The 22,627-nt window shown below is 43.9% G+C and overlaps 1 protein-coding gene across 1 annotated transcript; it reads right to left on the reverse strand.

The window, feature by feature from the left end:
• Positions 1-53: 53 nt before the first annotated feature.
• On the reverse strand, positions 54-21,269 carry grm5a (glutamate receptor, metabotropic 5a). Its single transcript, XM_042093638.1, has 9 exons — positions 20,823-21,269; positions 19,190-20,099; positions 16,013-16,262; positions 9,442-9,677; positions 8,842-9,088; positions 7,680-7,848; positions 6,422-6,548; positions 4,949-5,885; positions 54-4,410 (listed from the first exon to the last, which is right to left on the reverse strand). The coding sequence occupies exons 2-9, from the start codon at positions 19,875-19,877 to the stop codon at positions 3,294-3,296; spliced, it is 3,771 nt and encodes a 1,256-aa protein (XP_041949572.1). The 5' UTR covers positions 19,878-20,099; positions 20,823-21,269; the 3' UTR covers positions 54-3,293.
• Between the last annotated feature and the right edge of the window lie 1,358 nt (positions 21,270-22,627).

Genomic DNA, 22,627 nt, shown 5'->3' on the forward strand with positions numbered 1-22,627 from the left:
TAGTTCACTGTTTAACCATAGTCTTTTAATAACATTCAAGTATTCACCAGAGTCAACACAACATGTCTTGAAACATCATAGTAAGCTTCAGGAAAAAATGCTTAAATAATCAAATATAGCACATTACAGATTTGTAAATTTACAAAGCTAAACAAAGTATCTTCATTATAAACAGCCATTCATGTCATAATAGATATGAATATGAAATTTACATAAAAGACATGAAGACATCATAAATATCAAGTTACATTTCTTTCAAAAAGACAAACAGTACAAACATTTGTAGAAAAGGTCCTCCGGCATTAGTATAAGCACTTTGATATTGGATGTTGGCACTGTGTTGCATGCAAATGTGATTATGTACGTACCACCAAAAACGTCAGTGCTGATATGACCATAACACTGCACACTGTTGACTAATAAAGGGTGTAGGTAAGCGGACTGTCAAGACTCAAGATGAGCCTGCAGTCAGTAAGAAAGAAAAAGTATAACACTCTGGATCAGAATTTGAAATGTATTATGGTCCCATGCCCTATTGGAGAAGTCTATTGAACAGCTTATTGTTAAATCACTCAAACATATGTCTACATTACTGACAAAGAAAGGCATTACCAAACAAGAGCTTGGATTATGCATCTATCTCATGCAAAAACCAGATGTACAGTTATATAATACATTATACAAGGTGTGACTATTATTAAATAATGAGAATAATGTAGTAATTCAATTGAAATGAGAAAACAGTTGTAGTAACAGCCTCATTATTTTAAAGCCACATCTTGTATATAAAGAATTTAGTTTGGTCTTAGCAAATTATGTATATGGATTCTATATGCTCGATACATTCATATCTATCATTCCTATTGCTCTATACCTACTTCTCATTGAAGAGTCATATCTAAAAAAATCTAGAAAAAGAGGTCAAAACATCTCACCAAGCACAGCAGCGCTGGTTCCCTACCCAACTACACTATGTTTGATGTTCACTAGTCTTGTGGAGCCAGGTAGGATTTTGGCACTTTATGATGAACGTACACAGTCAGGAGATAGTGTTTCGAAACTGTCTTTGTTGTTTTTAAAAATACTCATAACCCCACAAAAGCACCAATCACCTCTGTTTTTCGCTTGTTACTTTCCATAGCTACCTAGTTTCAGCTCTTTGAAAAGGTCAGCTTGGTTTTGGCTGTTTAAAACACGTAGACCAACACATGTAGACCAACTTCTTGCAAGGTGGCATCTATCTGGCTCCATAAACCTACAGTATGTATTCATATATGAAGCAACAGCACCCAAACTCTTTATTCACCGCTGAACACATTTTTTGTATTCTGATTCTGAGAAATAATTTTTGTTTACGTGGTGAGGCTGGCACTACAATCAAAGCGGCAGCATTTTGGATCAATCGGTTACATCAAGCATTAGATTGCTGTGCAAAAACTGATTGGTATTGAGGTCATTGGTCCAAACTCTTCAGTAGGGAGGAAATCCGAAACCTCTAAGGAATAGGACTCCTTGTCTAGTCTCTTCAATGTACCGTAGCATTATCTTCCTAAAGTAGGCAAAACATTACTTTACAGTTCCCTAAATGAGACATAAGCATATCATTCTGTGTTTTAGTCCAGGATAAAAACAACATCTAGATGCCACTGTGGAATTTTACAATTGAGAAATTATGAAAATATACTTACGTTTGATAACATAATGTGACATTAGCAGAAAAATGGCAGGATTTCAAAAATACTTAAGAAGATCACTTTTGATCATGCAGATTCTCTACCAGTGATTAAAGAGCACTCACAAATTGAAATGAACTGAACTACTTGGTCTTAAAACTGTGGAATGTGGAATTTGGTCCCACTGTCTGAATTAATTGAATTACTTGAATCAACTGAAGTTAGTGTAGAAAAATACATTCACTGACTGTGTTTGTGAGGACACCTGATGCACAAGGGCCAGTAGGCCAACAGACTAAGGACCTCGTCACACATCTGTGGTTGGAATGTGAGTTTGGGCTTCACACAGTAGATCACTCTAGGAATAAACTGGGTCTGTCCCAGTCCAGATACTGGCCAAGCCCAGGCCAGATCTGGGTCTAACCCAGGTCAATCCTGGCCAAATCCAGGTCAATCTAGGCCAAACCCGGGTCAATCCAGGCCAAAGCCAGACCAAATTCAGGCCATACCAGGGTCAATCCAGGCCATACCCAGGTCAGTCCTGGACAATCCAGGCCAAACCCAGGTCAATCCAGGCTAAACCCAGACCAGAATAAGCAACTATGGTCTCTTTTTGCTTGAGGTTTCCCAAAGGGTTTTATGTCCATACCAAGAAAAAGTTTATTCCAAAACTACTGTTGAGTTAAGTTTTTGCCGTGTGGTTTTGTTTTTTCACAGCAAAACCAGACAAAAGGGTAGTCAGAGCAATGTGACTTCAAGTAGTGATGATGTGCCAGTCAGACTGTTTGACTCTGTGGCGGCTCATTGTTTCGTATGGCTTCTCAGAGACGTTGTGTGTCGGGAGTTCAAAGGCATTTTTGTGTAAGACAAGCCACTGGGTGCGTGGGGAGTCCGAGGGACTCGTTCAGGGGGGCTGCCCTGTGGGCAGGATCGGAACCGAAGGCGGGTGAAGCCTGACCCAAATAGCCACTGTCTCTGGAGGAGGTCCAACACAGATCTGCCACCAGTGCAGCAGAGTCTGCCATCTGCTAATTAACAACTCCATCAACACCACACACACACACACACACACACACACACACACACACACACACACACCACCTCCTCATCACTTATCACACATTTCTCTCTCACTCTGCTTCTGTGTGTATGTGCATGTGTGCGTGTTTGTGTGTGTGTGTGTGTATGTGTGTGTCTGCTGTTTAGTCATTTCCAGCATTTTAAGCTGCAGTCTGGGAGATATAGTCTAACCCCAGAACAGTTCCAGTACTGTTCCACAGTACACCCCCCCCACCCCCCCCCCACCATCCACCCATCCACCCACCCATGTCCTGCTGTTTCTTCTTTAATACATTGTCTGTCTCATTGTCTGTGTTATCAAACGTTTTATATGTTGTGTGCTGTGTCTCAGGCTTCCCCCTTTAGAGGAGGAACTCTGCAGTCTGGGAAATGTCGTCTTTAGAGAGAGGAGGAACTCTGCAGTCTGGGAATGTAGCCTTTAGAGACAGGAGGAACTCTGCAGTCTGGGAATGTAGCCTTTAGAGACAGGAGGAACTCTGCAGTCTGGGAAATGTAGTCTTTAGAAAGAGCAGGAGCTCTGCAGTCTGGAAAATGTAGTCTTTAGAGAGAGGAGGAGCTCTGGCTGTAGTGTCGCAGCATGAGCCTGTCGTAGAGCGGGGAGGGCTGCTGCTGCTCTCCCATGCCGGCCTGCGAGGCCAGGGAGGTGGACGACTCGCTGGCCGAGCCCAGAGACGAATCTCTGAAGGGCGACGGCGGCTGCAGCGCCACAAGCTCCTCCAGCTCGGGCGGCTTGACCGCGACGGCCGAAGCGGATGCGGAGACAGAGACGGAGATGGGCGAGGACTTGAACGTGCTGTTGCTCATCAGCCTGTTGGGAGACATGCGGTTCGCTGAAGCGGCTGCGGCCGCCGCCAGACTGCCGCCGAGCGCGTGCGGGTTGACGTTACTGACGGCGACCACTTCGGCGTAGGTGGTGACGGTGGCGGGCAGCTGCATGTCGTGCTGGATGAGGAAGGAGGGCGAGGGCGAGGAGGGCAGGAGGACCCCAGCGGCCGCGGCGCCGTTGGCGGAGGTGGCGCCCCCTGGAGGCGCAGAGCTGCCAGGCAGCATCATGCTGTTGAGCTCGCTGATGTTGGCCGTGAAGCGGTGCACCACACAGCTGATCTGGTCCATGATGGAGCCCTGCGGGGGGGAGCCGGTCCGCTGCTGGTGCTGATGCTGCTGTGGGTGGTGGTGGTGCAGCTGGTGCTGGTGCTGGGGATGCTGCTGCTGCTGCGGGGGAGGGTGGTGCTGCTGCAGCTGGTGCTGACGGAGGGTGAGAGCAGGATGCTGCTGTTGCTGCTGCTCATGCTGACGCTCGCTCAGGTACGAGGGCAGTGCCACCACGCGGTCGTGCCGCTCTTCCTCCTCCGCCGCGGTCGCAGCAGCATCCTCCTCCTCGCGAGTCCGCAGGGAGGTGCGCTGGGAGATGGTGGGGAGGGGGGACGGGGAGCGGGGGCGGTAGGTGCCCACCGGGTGGCACTGTACCATCTGCTGGCCCTTACCCGACATCTTCATGCTGCCATCACCTGACCCGTCACAGTCCTTGGAGAAGGGCTTGATGATGGCCGTCTGGTTAATCTCCTCCTTCTTCTTGATGTGGATGGAGATGCGCTTCCACAGGTTGGGTCTGTAGCCACGTTCATTCGCCGCCCACGTCACTGACTTACCATTAGAACTGACAGACAATTAAATAACATCATATTAGAATAAATTCATATTTAGATTTGTATTTTCTTATGCAAATTATAGACCCCTTCAACTGCATTAACAAACATGTGCGTTCCTAAGGCATTTCTGGAAAACAACACTGAGCTAAAGGTTACTTGGGGACAAACAAAAAAAAATAAAACAAGTTTATCTATGATATTTTGTAGAGCATTACGCTAAAGTCCAATTAATTTTCATTTCAAAGCATCTGCGTGGGAACGTTTCAACTGGAAACCCTCTAGAAACAGATTGAAAGGGTCTACAGAGGACTATGAGAACATTAACAAAACAAGCGTCTTAGAATGAATAAGTGTCATAAAGCAATTGGATATATAACTTTCTTTCTTCAACCTCTTTAATGATTATGGAACCATCTTAAACCTGACCACTATTTTTTTTACTGCCTTCGAAAATGACACCCTAACACTGATGCAACTGCACATCTGTTTGTAATTGCAGATCTTTTCTCAAAAATCATAACGCTAATAATCTTGATATCGGCTCACCTGACTTCGTGGTCGGACTTGCGTCGTCTGAACAGGTTGGCCATGCTGCTGGAGCTGCGTGCTGTCTGCGCCGTTTTGCCGTCCTTAACGTGCATCCTGACCACGGTGGAGGTGGTGAAGGCACTGCGCACGTTCCTCTCGGGCTTGGCCAGCATGATGTAGACCTTGGGCGCGAACATGCAGCCCAGCGCCACCGTGGCGCTCAGCGACACCGAGAAGCACATGGTGATGATCTTGTAGTTGGAGCCGAAGTAGATAGGCACGAAGGCCAGCCAGATGATGCACGTGGTGTACATGGTGAACGCGATGTACTTGGCCTCGTTGAAGTTGGCAGGGACGTTGCGCGTCTTGAAGGCGTAGAAGGTGCAGCTGAGGATGAGCAGTCCGTTGTAGCCCAACGGCGCCACCACTGTGGTGGTGGAGGTACTGCAGATGAGGTGCACCTCGCTGATGCTGGGGTAGTCGTAGATGACCTGCGGTGGCTCCATGACAAAGAGCGCCACGATGATGGCCAGCTGGAGGAAGATGAGGACGAAGGCGATGACCAGCTGGGCACAGGCGCTCATGAAGCGCGGCTTCTTGGTGCAGATCTTCTTCTTGCTGCCCGCCAGGATGCGGGCGATGCGGTTGGTCTTGGTGACCAGCGCCGAGTAGCTCATGGCGGGCGAGAGGCCGATGCCAAGCCGCTGCAGGTAGCAGTAGGCCATGTGGGGCTTGGCAATCAGGCAGAAGGTGCACAGGTAGCCGATGCAGATGCCCGCCAGGATGATGAAGCACAGCTCGCGGCTCGACGACTTGACCACCGGAGTGTCGTGGAACCAGATGAAGATGACCGTCACGAAGGTGGTGGCCAGCAGGCCCAGGCAGGAGAAGACCACAGCGGCGATGGGCTCGGGGTCACCCCAGCGCAGGTAGTGGACAGGGATGGGCTCACAGCCTGGACACAGAGACACACACACGCACACACGCACACATAAACACACACACACACACAAAGAGAGGATTGTGTAGAGAGAAGATGTAACTTTTTTTCTTCGTGCACACAAGGTGAGGGGAATAAAATGGTTGTTAATTCAATTAATATCAAGATTGTTTTAACTTTCATTTTTTTAAGTTGTTTTTTTACTTGTTGTAATTGTCTGTAATCACATAGTGAAGAGAGATAAATAGGAGGGCTACCACCCTGAAATTACTTTATGCAGGTTAGGATGTCTGAGAAAAGGTTTGTTGTTCAGTAACATGTAATAATATAACATTATATGTAATAGTATATTAAATCTACCGTAGCATTTATTATTTGTCTATTACTAAATTACTAAATGACCTGATTATTTCTCAGTAAGTAATAGGTAATGTACTGCCTAATTAAAAACTTATTTAGATGAGGAGAAATTTAGTAATTTACGGTCTTCCACTATACGTGTCCTCCTGATCCACTGTATGCGTAGTTAGTGAGTTATAGGGCAGACTCACCTTTCAGGTCGTCGGTCGGCCAGGCCCCGAGTTCACAGGCGCGGCAGGTGTACTCATCGAACACGTACTCGTTCTCCTTACACGGTGTGCACGTCCAGCAGCAGCTCACCTCACCTTTGCGGATCACCTGGAGCGGACACAGACGCACAGGACATCCAGGTGAGCCAACACAGCCAAGGGCATCATGACCAGGACTCCCTGGCAGAGGACATATTGTATCTCACTGGGACCTTCCTAGCTAAATAAAGGATAAATAAATAATGTATTTCATATGGTTATTTTCCCAAGGTTGCATGAATAATTTCGGGCAGAGAGTGTTGGTGACGTCTCCTCTCTGATAGAAGTATTTTTGGATGCAGATAAATATCTTATCTTTGTTGTAGGTTTATTTCTTTCAGGTTGTTTGTCATTGTCATTTTTATCTCTTTTTATCTCATATATAAAAAAAAAACTATTAACAAGGAAGCTCAGACGTTCATTTAATTTAATTTTCATTGATCCTTTGTTCAACCAGGTGAGTCCCATCGGGATTAAAATGTCTTTTCCAAAGGAGCACTGGAAAAACAAGTATACAACAAAGACAAGGCCAGAAACAAAGCAAACAGAAAAGTATACAACAGACAATACCAAGGACATAACAGACAGACAATAAAGGGGGCAGTGGTGGCGTAGTGGCTAAGGAACTGGGCTAGCAAGCAGTAGCCAAAACAGTTGTGTCCTGGAGCAAGGCACTCAACCCTGAGGTGCTCTGGGGCAGTGGTGCACTGGCCCTTGTAAGAATTGATGTATGTAAGTCGGTTTGGTATCAGCCAAATTAATAAGTGAATGTAAGTAAGTAAGTAAGTGAGTATGTAAGTAAGTAAGTGAGTGAGTGAGTGAGTGAGTGAGTGAGTAAGTAAGTAAGTCAGTAAGTAAGTAAGTGAGTAAGTGAGTAAGTAAGTAAGTAAGTAAGTAAGTGAGTAAGTGAGTAAGTAAGTAAGTAAGTAAGTAAGTAAGTGAGTGAGTAAGTAAGTGAGTAAGTAAGTAAGTAAGTAAGTAAAGTATTAAAAGAAATGTTGGAGCTGTGGAGCGAGCGGGTCCAGTGCCCATAAGGTTCAAGTCTGGCCTGAGGTCTTTTCTCAATCCCACTCCCTATCTCTCGCCCACTCATTTCATGTCTGGTATCCACTGACCTAACCTACACTAACCACATCTTTTTTTTTAAAAAAGGATAACGTGTGGATAGTCTGTGCTGTGTTGCAGTCAGTCAGTGCCTCACCTTAATCTGGGCCTTCTCACAGGGTTCGCTGCAGACGGATCTGATGATGGAGCTCTGGTTCATCCAGATCTCTTCGTCATCCATGCGCAGGCCCCACTTGTCCCAGCTGCCCACATGGATGTAGTCGTACTCATCGTCACTCATCTGCTTGAAGTTCATGATCTCATACCTGACATGCCACACATGTACACACACATACACACACACACACACACACACACACACACACACACACACACACACACACACCACACACATGCGCGCAGGCACACAGATTCACACAAAAGAAAACATTCACACACACACACACACACACACACACACACAAAAGCACACACACACACACACACACACATTCACAAAAATGCACACACACAAACACAGTTAACGTCTCAGGAATCCCACAGCAGTCAGGGGAAGAGAGTGAGAGGTGAGCATGAGAGCTTCCTCGAGCACTGACTGAAGAGGCCCTCTTATCTCAAGCTTACTCCAGAACAGCATCTCAACAGTGAGTTCACTGGGACAGCTACACATTTTATCACTCACTTAAGGTAAATCTTAGGTAAAGACAAGAAAAACAGTGTAAGACAACCCAGGGTGTGAAAAATCTCGGAAAAATGAATTCAATGCCAAACAAATGTACCTACATTTGCACAGTTATCCATCTATGTTATATTTACATTTGTTCAGTTTATCCAGACTGACTTACTTATAGTGTAGGGATGTACTGTAGATCTGTATTGTAACATGAATAGCATATATTAGTGCATGACTAAAGTCTATAAGACTTGTAAAACTGTATTAGTCTATTATTATTATTTCAAATATATTTGACTTTTAATGATTAATTCTAACACTAATGTGATGTTTATTGTTATTGTTGTAAATTGCTTTGGATATAAGCATCTGCTAAGTAAACAAACATAAACATAAAACATATATATATATATATATATATATATATACAGTATATAACAAAAAAACATAAAACAAAAGAATATTAGTTCAACATATTAGCTTATTTGTCAATTGACGGCTAACAAAGAGGCACCAAGATATGATGAAGGCCACCTACAGACTATATCACACCTTCTCACACCCTGTCAAGACGGCTGACAATGCGATCAGATTACAGCGGCATAGTCATCTGACCTCCACCTACCGTCCTGGGGAGTCTCCATTCTCATCAAACAGCACGACCTCGCCGGACACCCCTGTGAAGTTGGTCTTCATGAGGAATTCCAGAAGCTTCTGTCCGTCGATGGGCCTCATGGCGCTGCAGAGGCCTGTGACTCCGGGACACAACGTCCTCTGCATGGCGTGCAGGCCATAGGCCATGGAGTAGATGGCGTTGATCACGAAGCCCATCTTAGTGTCCTGGGTGTACTGATGACGAAGGGACTCTTTCTCTAGAACAGGAAATGGTGTGGTTTACATTGTATTATTTTTAAGTTAAACATTGACATTTCTGCTTGACCATCAGTGATTTTCCATTGTTTTCATAATACTTATGAATATATGCATAAAAACAGTACTTGTCTACTATAAATATTTAAAATGGGAAGTTCATAGAGTTGCATATAATAATATTTGAATCACTTAACCACAGCCAGCGAAGAACATTAAACAATATAGCGTTTGCATCACATAGCACGTATAATTGTACAACAATTACAGTTAACTTCAGTTCATTCACTCAGTCACAGATGCAGTAAGCCTTCTAAAGTCATGTTCGTTGTTGGTGGCAGATACACTAACTAACCATTGCAGGTGCGGTTGTATTTGGTGTTCTCCTGTGGGTGACCGCTCAGCCTGCATTGGAACCGGTGCTGCCAGAACTCAGGGAACCAGGGGTTCCTTAGGTTGATGTCGGGGCGCAGGTTCAGGTAGTAATCATCGAACCAGGTGACGTAGGCAGACTGGAGCTTGATGGTGATCCCACCGGCAGCCTCCTGATGATATCCGTCTGTCACGTCATGGCGATCTGCCCACCCGTCACTTAAAAGAGAGAAAATAGAGAGAGATGAACAGAGAGAGAGAGAAAGACAGAGAAACAAAGATGGAAAGAGAGAAACTAATAAAACAGTGCTTTCAGGGAAAATTCTGATGCACAGAAGTTTTTTGGAGATGGAACTTTTAAATAGTTTGAGCCTTCATGTTTATTTGAGTTTATTTTCGTGAAATTTGCAAAATAATTCAGAGCAACACAGGTGAGAAAACACCCCAAGCATCAGATAGTTTTATAACCCACTCAGTCATTCACCTCTTGATCTATGACCTGTATGCATACAAGTACATACATATACAGTATATAACACTCACTCCTACTCATCCACTCAAAGACATGCATACACACACACACACACACACACACACTCTCTCTCTCTCTCTCCCCCACACACACACACACACACACACACAGGTATTCTTTAATATTTTACAGTTTTGGTCCAATTTCTTTTTTTAAATCCATGAATTGCTAACTGTGTTTCCTTCTTAGCCAATGTGTGACACTGAGATATGGCTGAAGTTTCTGACAGATCGAACAAACTGAATGAGTAGAATGATGTAGATAGCATTAATTATTTTAATACAGACATAAGCAATTTTTTACAGTACAATGCTACATGCATCACACACTCGCACAAAATGAAAGAGAAAGACAGACACACACACATACACACACACACACACATACACACAGAAGGTGTCTCTAAAAAAACACTCTAACCTTCCAGTGCAAGAGTGAGTGAGAGCGAGAGAGAGAGAGAGTGCTAGTGAGAGCGAGCGTTACACAACATGCAGCGTGGGAGGCCTTTGTATCATTTATATTCCCCCTGTGCAGAAGCCCAGGGTTTCGTAACTCATCCTTGGAGGCGAGCGTGGGGCTATCAAAAGCTGAGAGGCCCTGCCTGCATGCACAGCCGCGACTCTCCACTCCCGGCCTTACACTCTCTCTCTGTCTCACCCTCTCTCGCTCTCTCGCTTTCTCTCTCTCTCTCTCTCTCTCTCTCGCTCAGAGCTGGAGAGCTCTGGATGAAGCCCACACACACTGACCCTTCCCAGGGCAGCCTCCATCCCTCCATCCATCTCTCCATCCTCCCTCCACCCTGACTGCCTGTGCTGGGGATGATTGCACAGACTGACGGTACAGAGCTGTGCCAAGTAGCAGAGCAGCACTATTTATAGGGTAGAGAAGTCTGGAAACGATACATTTTCCCCTACGCCAAAACAGTTGGTGGAATCACTGCAGCGTCTGTAAATGTCAGTATTTCAGTGCTGATTTGGACTTCACATATTTAAAAGCCAATGTACATTTTCCTTTCACTATTGCCCTTATATGCTTTTATTAGCTATTACTGTTTGCTTTTGTTCATGTAAAGCACAATGAATGACCTCTGTGTATGAAATGCGCTATATAAATAAACTTGACTTGACATCATCCCTCGTTCGTCTGTCCTGCTTATGCTCAGCTATTTTTTGGGGGGAGGTGGGAAGTGGCATCTCCTCAAGTCACCCCGAGCTCTGATTATAATTCTCACCTGATATACATTTTTGGCCTTAATGGATAAGTCTGTGATAGTCTGATGGATAGCTGCGAGATTGTTCATCGGTACTAATCAGTCACAGCAAAAATAGACACCAGACGGGAAGTCATTCTTTTACCGGACCGGTACCATGTGCCGAGAAGGGACCTGACGATTAATATTAATGAAATTAATTATTCTGGAAGATTAAATAGGCTGATGTAGTCGGTATGATATCACGATAGTAAGATGTGCATTAGGCAATGTGAAGTGCAGTGTTAATGAGTCTGTGCCTATACAAAAACAAAGCGCTGTTTTTAAACTTGTGTGAATGATGCTTCCATGAACACAGGAGTGGAATGGAAGAGCTGTTCAGCTACGGGAACAATGATGGCTCATCCCTCTCAGGTTCCAAATAAAAACACAACGCACCCACTTGGACACTAAATCTCATCCATATGAAGGAGGGCAGCTGTCTCTCATTTGAACACACTTCAGCACCAATTACGTTTCTGTTATGCTCTCCCATTTTATCTCTCTCACACACACACACACACACACACACAGAGAGAGGGAGAGAGAGAGAGAGAGAGAGAGACACTCACACACACACACACACACAGAGAGAGGGAGAGAGAGAGAGAGAGAGAGAGAGAGAGACACACACACATACACACACACACACAGAGAGAGAGAGGGGGAGAGAGAGAGAGAGAGAGAGAGAGAGAGAGACACACACACACACATACACACACACACACACACACACACACATACACACAAACACACTCACACACAGACACACACACAGACATACATACACATATACATATACGTAGACACACGTACACCCTCTGTCCCCTCTCTCTCTATCTCTCTCTCGCTCACATACACTCTCTCACACACACACAAACACAAACACACACACACAGACACACACACACACACACACACACACACACACACACAAACACACAAACACACACACACACACACACACACACAGACACACACACAGACATATACATGCACATACACATATACGTAGACACACGTACACCCTCTGTCCCCTCTCTCTCTCTCTCTCTCGCTCACACACACTCTCTCTCTCACACACACACACACAGAGAAAGAGAGAGAAAGAAAGAGAGAGACAGTGTGCACACACAGATGTGTTTCCAGCAATACAATGTTACAAGGACAGCCACAGCTCCTCACTTGCTTTCACTGAATGTGATTGAGGCTCTGTGAGCAGTACCAGTGGCAGCAGATGTGCTAATAGGCATTCATCTTCACTTCACACACACGCACGCACACACGGACGCACACACACACACACGCGCACAGACACACACACACACACACACACACACACACACACACACACACACACACACTCATCAAGTCCCCAAGCCGGTACAGGCTGGTGGAAATCAGGCCCAACATTCCCACAGAGACCGTGTATCATACAGAACCACTCTGCTGCCCAGACAGAGGCTGATTCTGGAACGGATCCGGGATGCAGAGACCGGTTCTGATTTGGCACAGACTGAGGGGCATCGACGCCATACCGGATCTGAACCGAACCTGGGCCAGGTCCATACCACCAAAGGCAGCGGTGATGTGATTTGGCCAGGCTTCTCCAGGAAAGCCTCTCTGGCAGAGACATCAGAGGATGCGTCCGGTACCGCTGGGAGAGAAGCGGCAGCTCCTTGTGAGCTGACCGGCACCGCGGAGATGGTGACACCGTTTTTAGAAATAGACACCTCTTTAAATATTCAGCCCCTGTATCGTAAAAAAAATAATGTATCCGTGTGTGCGCATGCACACACACACACGCACACACACACTCACACTCACACACATAAACTCACACACCTTGGCAAGTCCAAAAAGCAACCTCAGATGGTAATTGTACTGCTACTATGCTACTAAAGCTCTACTAAATTATAGATTCCGCTCTTTTGAGATTGTCATCATCTTAAATGAGTAGATGGGTTTTATTGTTACACTACATTACTGTACATGTGAGCATGTGATTTTCTCAAATGTACATTTCCAATATTTCTAATAGGTTTGGTTACATGTTCAGTAGGTTGTTTATTAGGTTGATTACACCTAAGAGCATCTGTTGTGTTTTTTTATGTTTTTATGTTATATCTTATGTTTTTATGTTGTATTGATGTCCACTGTTTGGTGAGCCTTCGTGTTGTATTTACAGTATGTCTATTTATGAATATGTTCTCTCTGCTGGCTGCATAACAAATAGCCCCTTGGGAATAATAAAGACACCTTGAACCTTGAACCTTGTAACCATAACTACAGACTGCCTCCATGGATGCCAGTCAAATAACTAGTTTAGTGATGATGCTGATGTAGTATTTAGATTCATATAATTCCAATAGATTATTGTAAAAACAACAGATAACACTAAGAAGGCATTACGTCATTGTCTATGTCTAAGCAGTGAGTTAGACAGCAGGTTTTCAAGTAATTTTTTGCCCTAGTATACCATGTCTTGGCACCCAGGAGATCATGGGGCATTAAAATATATAGTGGCTGCTTTCCATTTTCTCTCCCAGAAAAAGAAAGCAAAATTGTTCTCTTTCAAAGACACTATGAATAGCTTTGAGAAATGTCTCAAGACCAGCGCCCAGGGGCAAATTCTTGAAATACTTTTAATGAAAGATCTGTCATAATCACATTAAGAGGGTTTTTAAAGTAGGTTAATGATCTTACATAAAGCCTTCCGCCTCTTTTTGTAGGAATGGATTAAAGAATTTGTGTTTTTATATATATTTTTAAAAAGTACCTGTTGAGTGATTGCACACCAGGCTTAGATGACAAAAAGGGATGGAACCAAGATGAATTATGTCTGTGATGAAGATGAGGATGATGACGATAATACGGATGATGATGGTGATGATGATGATGGTGGTGGTGTTGGTTATGATGACGATGATGATAATTCCAATTACCTGCCCAAAAAAATATTTGAACTGTGAAGTAGTTTCTGACAAAATTATGCTCACACTCATGTCTTCAAAATGAGAGTGTTTGACTTTATGGACTCATACTCTCTCTCTCACACACACAAAACTTTAAGATGTAGAGCCTGTTGAAACTGAAAATTAAAGTAAGCACATTCAAGAAAAAATAAATAAATAATCTAGTTGCTGAACAGATGTTTCCATACTGAAGCATGCATAATGTGCTTGTTTACTGGCACCTTTGTTGTGTCTTAACTAAAAAAAGGAAGCATTTAGAAAGCTGAGCTGTAAAGCCATTGTGGTGTGTAGGAGCATCTCTGCCAGGAAGGACAGTGAAGAAGTCACACAAACCTCAAACATGTCTTCAACAAGACCTGATCAAGGAGAGATACACTTCTGTGAAAAAACTGAGAGGTATATAACACCAAAACATACAAGCCAAGATACAGTATGGAGGTTTTAACCATGAACCCACCAATCAAACAGATATTCCCGCCTCTAGGCTACCACACACAACAGAGAAGGAAAGAATACAAATCTTAAATAGCTATTGCTTCCAATTACATGCCAGCAAACCAAGATCAGACAGCTTTGTTTAAAGGTGCAGTCATTTATTCTAATCCAATACACTTTTTGTTAAATTTTAGAAATTGCTCCTGAAAGTGCTCAGGTTGTCCATTTCTTATCACTGGCTGCTGACCTCAGATAGGCCTATCAACAACCTACAGTCAAAATCTACCTGGGCTCAAGAGACTAAATTACTTTAACAGCTTGACTGTTTGATATAGGCAGCACTCGGATGGAAAACAGCCAAGGACAGTTGTGAAGGTCAAGGAAAGATGTGAAGAAGAATTCAGGGAACATACCAACTTTTGGGGAAAAGTGGTTATTTACTAAAAGTGGGTTACAGCAGTTAGCCTATAGCTATAAAAGGGAGCTATAGGCTAACTGGTGTAACCCACGTCCAGTAGGTTGTGCTAAGCTATGCTAATGGTGTTAGACTAGGTTATTGCACGCGCAGAGAAGATGAGGGTGGGTATCCTCTTATCTAATTCCGTATATTCCTTTAAGAGACAAAATGGCTAAACTTACTCTAGGCTACATAGTTATGGGAAGGTAGGTGTTTTTGTGTAGGCCTATCATGTGGATCAGTTGTTGTTACTGGTGCAATGATTTGTGGGACATTACTACCTTCTCTACTTTCGCAAAGTTTTTATCACTGCATACCTCTAGCAAAGATGGTTGATTACGAAGATACTTCCTGAGAGGCCATTTCCTGTCCCCGGAAATGTATGCAAATAGGGTAGCAGTAGTACACGCCCTGCACGGGGGGGCATTTATGCAGTGATCGGGCTCACTTTTTAACATTGAAGTCTATGGCAGAATCCAAGAATTTCCCAGAATTTGTCAAAGCCTTATTTTTCTGAGCAATGGATGCACATTTCGGACACGGTATCATGATCTCCAAACCCTCCTCCCTATTTCAGGAGAATGTCGTGACAGTATGACCCTCCAGTCGGGAGAAAATCAACAAAATGAAGGTCTACACCAAGTTTGTTTTGTACTCCGGCTTGTCTGGCGTGGAACCGAGGCGTTTAAACGTAAGTCATACGTCAGTGACACGCCCCTGTGCAGGCGGGGACTGAACCAGAGCCCGTCTCTGACTGAACTCCACTTTGCCCTCATAGACATGAACCAGGACGACCCATCTTGCTACGCATTAATTATCTTTGCCTCTAGGTCACCTCAGTCTGTTAAGCGCTTTCCTATGGAAAAAAAAGACTACCCAAACAGAGTGTTTTAAACAGTCGCCTACCTGCCCACCAACAGGAACTCGCCCACTAGGTGGCGCCGTCTCATGGCCATGAGGATTCCACGCACGGTCATGCCCTCGCAGAAGCAGGCGACAACACGGGCCTTGGGAAGGTGGCTGCGCAGTTTCTCCAGGAGCCGGTCAAAGCTCGGCTCGCCTGCGTTGCTGTAGATTTTGTCTGAGTGGGCGATGCATATGCCTTCTTTGGCGGCCATGTCTTTGAAGGCCTCCATCCCACTCTCACCATAGTTGCCTGCAGGGGAAGCACATGGATAAGAAAAACAATCACAAGGTCTTGTCGTTTTACTGCTGCACACTTTTAATTTGAGAGGAATATTTCATATTTTTCATATCTTTTTCATATTTTCATATATATTTGATATAATATTTTTCTATATTTCATTAACTATAATATCTAGATGTGTCTTTTTACAGTGGCTCACAACAGAGCCAATTCTCAGTGTTGAGCTGGAGCTCTAGAAATGAAAATAATGTTTAACTGAATAGCAATGGGCAAACAAGTCAACACACAGAGACACACATAATTTATGGTATCCCCATTTCCTTCATGACAGGGGTAGCCCTCCCCAATTTCCATAAAAACCAGGTCACCTACTTCCCACTGCCAACCATGCCCCTCCATCTGCCTCAAACACATACATCCATTCTTCTACAGAATATCTACTGTTATACACCCTCATTACGACCTTGTTGTGTCTGTGTGTGTGTTTGTATGTGTGTGTGTGTGTGTGTGTGTGTGTGTGTGTGTGTGTGTGTGTGTGTCTGGGGGAGAGAGAGAAAAATACAGTGTTCTGTGGGTACATGTGTATGTCTGGGTGTTTAGGTGTTTAGGTGTGTTTGTGTGAGTGAGGGTGTTACTGCCTGTGTGTGAGTGACTGTGTGTGTGTGTGTGTGTGTTTTCATGTTTATGAGGCCTCATCGTTACAAAAGATAATTGCAGTGAAACATCCATGTATCATTTTTTTTCTGCTTTCTATTTAAAGATACATTTTCGTTTTGCACAGAGACCCTAGCAACGGAGCTCCATCTGTGGCTACCAACAGACACGTGGGTGTCGATGAAGACGCATCATAATGGAGCAGCAATGCCTATTTCCAGCGATCAGGTGGGTTTATGTGTTGTCATGTTAATTTGAGATACTGCTTAAAACTCAAAAGAGATTGCTCTTCATAGCCTCTGATGAATGATTAATTAAAAACAAATTCATGTTGGACCTCAAAGGATTTGTTAACGTGTTTCTTCACCATCAGATTATTTGGTTCTAGTCACAGGATTTTAGTTTCTGTCACTGTGTGAATATTTTTCTCTCTAAAACTTGCTGCTAAGTAGTCAAGGACAGAGTAGTCGATCCAACGCCAAATTTCCCAAAGCCAGCATTTATGTACATGTACTGAACTTTTATTTATTTACCCTAAGCTCCTTTTTGTCAAAGCCCAGCCATAAACACACACAAACACACACACACACACACACACACACACACACACACACACACACACACACACACACACACACACACAGAAACAAATCCTCCCTCTTTCATACACATACTTCTAAAGTTGAGGAGAAAGCAAAGTCCACCATTATTTCAGTCTCTTTTAGTCTGATCTACACCCAGAAATACTTTGTTTCCCATTGGCTTTTATCTCAAACCTGTGGCTCCCCTCTGTACCTAAGTGTCTCTTATGAGCAGCAGGTCTCCTAGATCCCCCACACCGTCACTGAGGGGACAAGGTCACATAGTCAAACCAGAGTCATAATTAACAAATATCAGATAATTAATCTGCAGAGCAAACAGCACAAGACTTAGGTTCTGCCCTAGTGACCTCTTAAATTAATTGCTTTAACTTATTAGCCATAGCAGAGCTGCTACAGCATGCTGTGTGGCGAGAGAAGGGACTTTAAAGGACTCCTTTGTAGTAAGCAGCAAAGATTCTAGAACAGAGCTCTGTTCTAGAATCTTTGGTAAGCAGCAAGGAATATGTGTGGGTATATTTTGTCAGCTGAAGCTTGGCAAAGATATTTTTTCAGGTTTTGCTTTTTGATTTGGCACAAAACCAAAAGTAGGTTTGGCAGGAACAACTACTCCACAGGGTGCCAATCCACTGAAGGTTGTGCGCACATGCACACACAGACACACACACACAGACACACACACACACACAGACACACACACACACATACACACACACACACACACACACACACACACACACACACACACACATACACACACACACACAAATACATGTACACACACTCAGACACACACCTGCACACACCTGTGACCAACTCAGCCTCACTGGTCTCTAATGTTTCTAATCTCATTGTCTATTAATGTGGAAAGGAATGAGAGCTGTAAGAGCCCCAATACAAACCCCAACATGTGCACAAAGTCCTTGGGGAACAGCTTCAGTGCCAGACAGCAGTGCTGTTTACTGTGACACCATATCGCCTTGAACAACTTCAAGCTGCAAGACACACGGCATTGATCCAACTTCAGCTCTATATGACAGCAGTGATAAGGAGTAGCGGTATTGTGCAATGTTTTGTTGAAAACTGAATAGACAATATGTGGAATGCTCACAGATCTTGAATGCAAGCTATCTTCTCCCTGTCCTACATTACCCAAACAATTTAAGATTCCTTTGTTTAATCCAGTGCATCTGATATCAACAAAAGACAAAACATTTCCTGGGAGCAATTTATTTAAGTCCCTACTAGTTTTTCAAAGTTTACTTTAAAAGAAAAACATCTCAGCAAGCCAACTATTTCCAGATGGATAATGGAGGCCCCTGTGATTTCTCAGCCCATCGCTTTGGTATACTTTTAGAAACTGATATGAAGTAGTGCACTTCTTGGTAAAAAAAGATCTGCAAGTCACACATCTCAGATTTACAACTTACACATCATGAAAGATGACCTTGATGTTGGTGTAAATGTCACTTACAGACAGTAGCATCACACCTATGTCACATCAAGTCCAATGTTTAATATTCCAAATTAACATGCATAGGAATCTCCCAAAAGTAGTATACAGCAGTTGCGGACTCTCCCAAAAGAAGTAGTATACACCGATTACTGACACACACTCAAGTTTCTAGCACAACCATGAAACCCAAGGGGGACAGATCAGAAGGCCTGGCCATCTTTGCTTACCTTCTGTGTGAATGGCGGAGACGTAGGTCCAGTTGTACCTCTTGACGATGTCCACCATGGCCTGGGCCTGCTGTGCATCCGAGGGCACTACCCGCATGAAGTACTTGAAGAGGCTTTTGTCACTCAGGTCCATGCTGGTGGCACTGTAGGCGATCTGTGGGATGTTGAACAGCTGCAGGAGGTTCTGGACCTGGATGGCCACCGAGCTGGACCCGGGTCCGATCAGGCCCACGATGGGCTTCTTGCCACTGATGGGCGTGAAACCCTCGTCACCGAGGCAACGCGCGTTGCTCTCCTCCTCCTCGGCGGATACCAGGGTGTCGCGGATGAACTCGATGCTCTGCTCAAGGGCCACGGCCGAGTGCCAGCAGGAGTCGCGGATCTCGCAGCCCAGCGTGATGTTGGGCAGGATGTGCGGGTTGGCGTTGATGCGGTCCAGTGTGTGCATCATGGCCTCCACGCGTTGGATGCCGTACTGCTCCCGCACCGCGCCACACTTGCGCTCGTGGACTTTGTCGGCCGGCGGTTGATGGTGGACGGAGAAGAGCGCGCCAATGATGATGTCGCCGGGGAGGTAAGCCAGCACGCGGCGTTCGGTGGCTTGGCCACTCACTTGAACGTGATCAACAGGACCGGCCACCATCAAGACCACCAGCATGATCCAGGAAAGTCCTAGTATTCCCTCCATCTCCACAAACACACACACACAAATCAGAGTAGAGGCCTCAAGGCATTTATGGACAAGCTTAGGAGAGTCTGACACAATGGGAGATCTCCTCAAGGCATCCAACTAGGGCACTCCAAGCTATGAACTGGTCATGTGACTTTCCTTCTGAGGAAAATGTTGACATTCACATGGGCTGTGTTTGGTGGAACTTTTCTCAAGGAGTCATCGTGTCCTTTCAACAGACTGTTGGGGGAAAACAGATTTAAAATGGAATAACAAACCAAAGGGATGTCAAAGAACCATGGAATTGTTCTCAGAATTGTTTGACAGATCACTTATATCAGGATGCAGCACCAAGAATAAAAGGACAGCTATTTGCATTTCACTAAATTATGCTTTGATGCATTTGGCAAAATCAGTGAAGCTTTCATACAGTATCCATATACATAGTATACATACATTATCATACAGTATTGATGTTTTCATTTCCACTGAGTAGCCTATTTATAAAATCACTCAGTGAAACATAATGACAATGGTTGCTGTAGCCGAACACTTAAAGCGTTTAGGGACAATGAATGACTAATTTGGTTAAAACTTCTCTTCAGTCACCTTTTAACCTCACGTCGGTTAATTACCTGCCGCGGCTGTCCATGGTGCTGAAGACACAGCAATGGCGTTTTTAATTTAGTGCGATATTAACGTTTAAAGTCCCTGTGTCCAAATGAACATTTTACCACAGTGGAAAAACAAATATTACAGGAACACAATTAAGCATTAAACCAACATGGAAAGCATACTGCATCCTCAATTATGCAACATGGATGGAAAACATATAGACTTCTTGTGCACAGGCTGTTGAAGACTCGAAGATAAACTATTAGACCCAAATAAGTTGTTGAATGCCATAACTTTTTCTTTGCCCAAAACACTCAATACTATAAGGGGTATGATAATTTTACTTACGTGTTCAGCTTCTCTCAGGTTCCAGCCAAGGTGGAGTTAGAGCTGTGCGTGCACCCAAGAACCCCAAATCAATACCCGCACAAACACCAGACTGTTGACGGCAAAATCTTGATCTGTTTTCTTCGTTATGTGGACTGAATTTCCTCAAGAGACAAATGTAATCATTTACCCTGCGTAAAATAACTCAATTCGGTAGCATATAGACTCGACTGGAGTCCATTTAGGATATGTTGGAGTCCATGGGATATGTATGGATCACCCGTCTGAGCGCGTACAGGTCTCTGAGTTTGTCTTATTCTCTTCAGCTCTCTTGTCTTCATCACTGACATGCGCCTCACGCATTGACATTGCCAGATCAATTGTAAAACATGTTTCAGGAGTTTGAGACTTCAGATTAGCACAGAACATCTCTACATTCATTCCGCGATGAGGACTGCCCTGCGTGTCTGTTTCCTTGCAAAGAGGGGCATGAATCAGATTAAATGAAGTGATATCTGAATATACCAAATATGTAATTGCCAATACATCCATGCCCATATTTATCACAGTACTACAAGAGATAGGGTCACACTGCCATCCAATGGTTATACTGAGTATCAGATCGCCCATATTTATTTAGGAAACTAAATACCGGTGTTACATGGCAACTGGCTCCCATGTTAACTGGCTGTTGATGACGTTTCATGATTGATGACGAGTCTTTGCCAGTGGCCGCTTGTAGATTTGTCACTTTCTGATATAGGCCTACTAGAGACGCACACAAATATGCATGACATGTTTAAAAGTCAAAATTGTATGTAGTACTACATGCACTGGACCATGAACACGCAACCCAAAAAACAAACATCTAAATAGCATAAATTAACTCCACATGGGCATTGAACCACACATAATTAATTGACTTTGCTTGGTAATCAGACGTCTATCCACTTGCGCCACGAACCAGCTGACGGCAATTACAGAAATTGACTTCAGTTGTATGATTAAAAGAAGTCAGCTAACGTTATTATAATTGTAACAAGTTAACATAGCTGTTCATGTTATCTGGCTACCATGTTATCATGCTACCGTTGTCCAAGCCATTTAGTAGGCCTTAAAAGTATCATGGTTAAGTTTTACAAACGTTTCACTGAGGTTAGGCTGTGGCCGCCCCTACCTGAAGTGTCTGTAGAGCCACATGAACGTCAGCAAATAAATCAAATAAAAATGTTTTGCCTAATTGTGTATCCTTTTGTCCAGCCTATTCTTTTAAGAATTCAGTTCATGAAACACAGGCATTGAAACGCACACTGCAATGGGCAGGAGAAGTCTATAACGTGTCCATATTTTACACAAAATTTGCGCACAGGGAGAGTCAAACTCTTAGGCTTATAGGCTATTAACGTTAATGTTACTGACATGTAAACATGGGTTTGATGTTTTTTTTTATACTTTATTTCCTAATTTTCGCGTTGGGTGCTTCTCCTGTGGCGCAACAGGTTAATGCCTATACATTGCTTTCTCACGCAGTCGACATGGGTTCAGTCCTCCCCATCACACGTTTTTTTTTTTTTTTAATTATTATTTATTTATTTTTAGACCTTAGACCAGCAACGCTTCCTCAATTTAGGCTACCGATACTAGGTGGCCACAGAGAGCATGACCAGCAGTAAGTGAAATGTTTGAAAACTTAACCATGGTACTTTGAAGACCTACTGGCTTGGGCAACTGCTGTAGCAAGACAACACCATCAGCCGTGTTAACTTGCTACAATCATTACCTGACTTCTTCTAATTGTATAGAGTAAGTCAAGTAAATTGCACTAT

This window comes from Alosa sapidissima, chromosome 5, assembly GCF_018492685.1.
Source record: "Alosa sapidissima isolate fAloSap1 chromosome 5, fAloSap1.pri, whole genome shotgun sequence".
In the NCBI taxonomy this organism is placed as follows: domain Eukaryota; kingdom Metazoa; phylum Chordata; class Actinopteri; order Clupeiformes; family Clupeidae; genus Alosa; species Alosa sapidissima.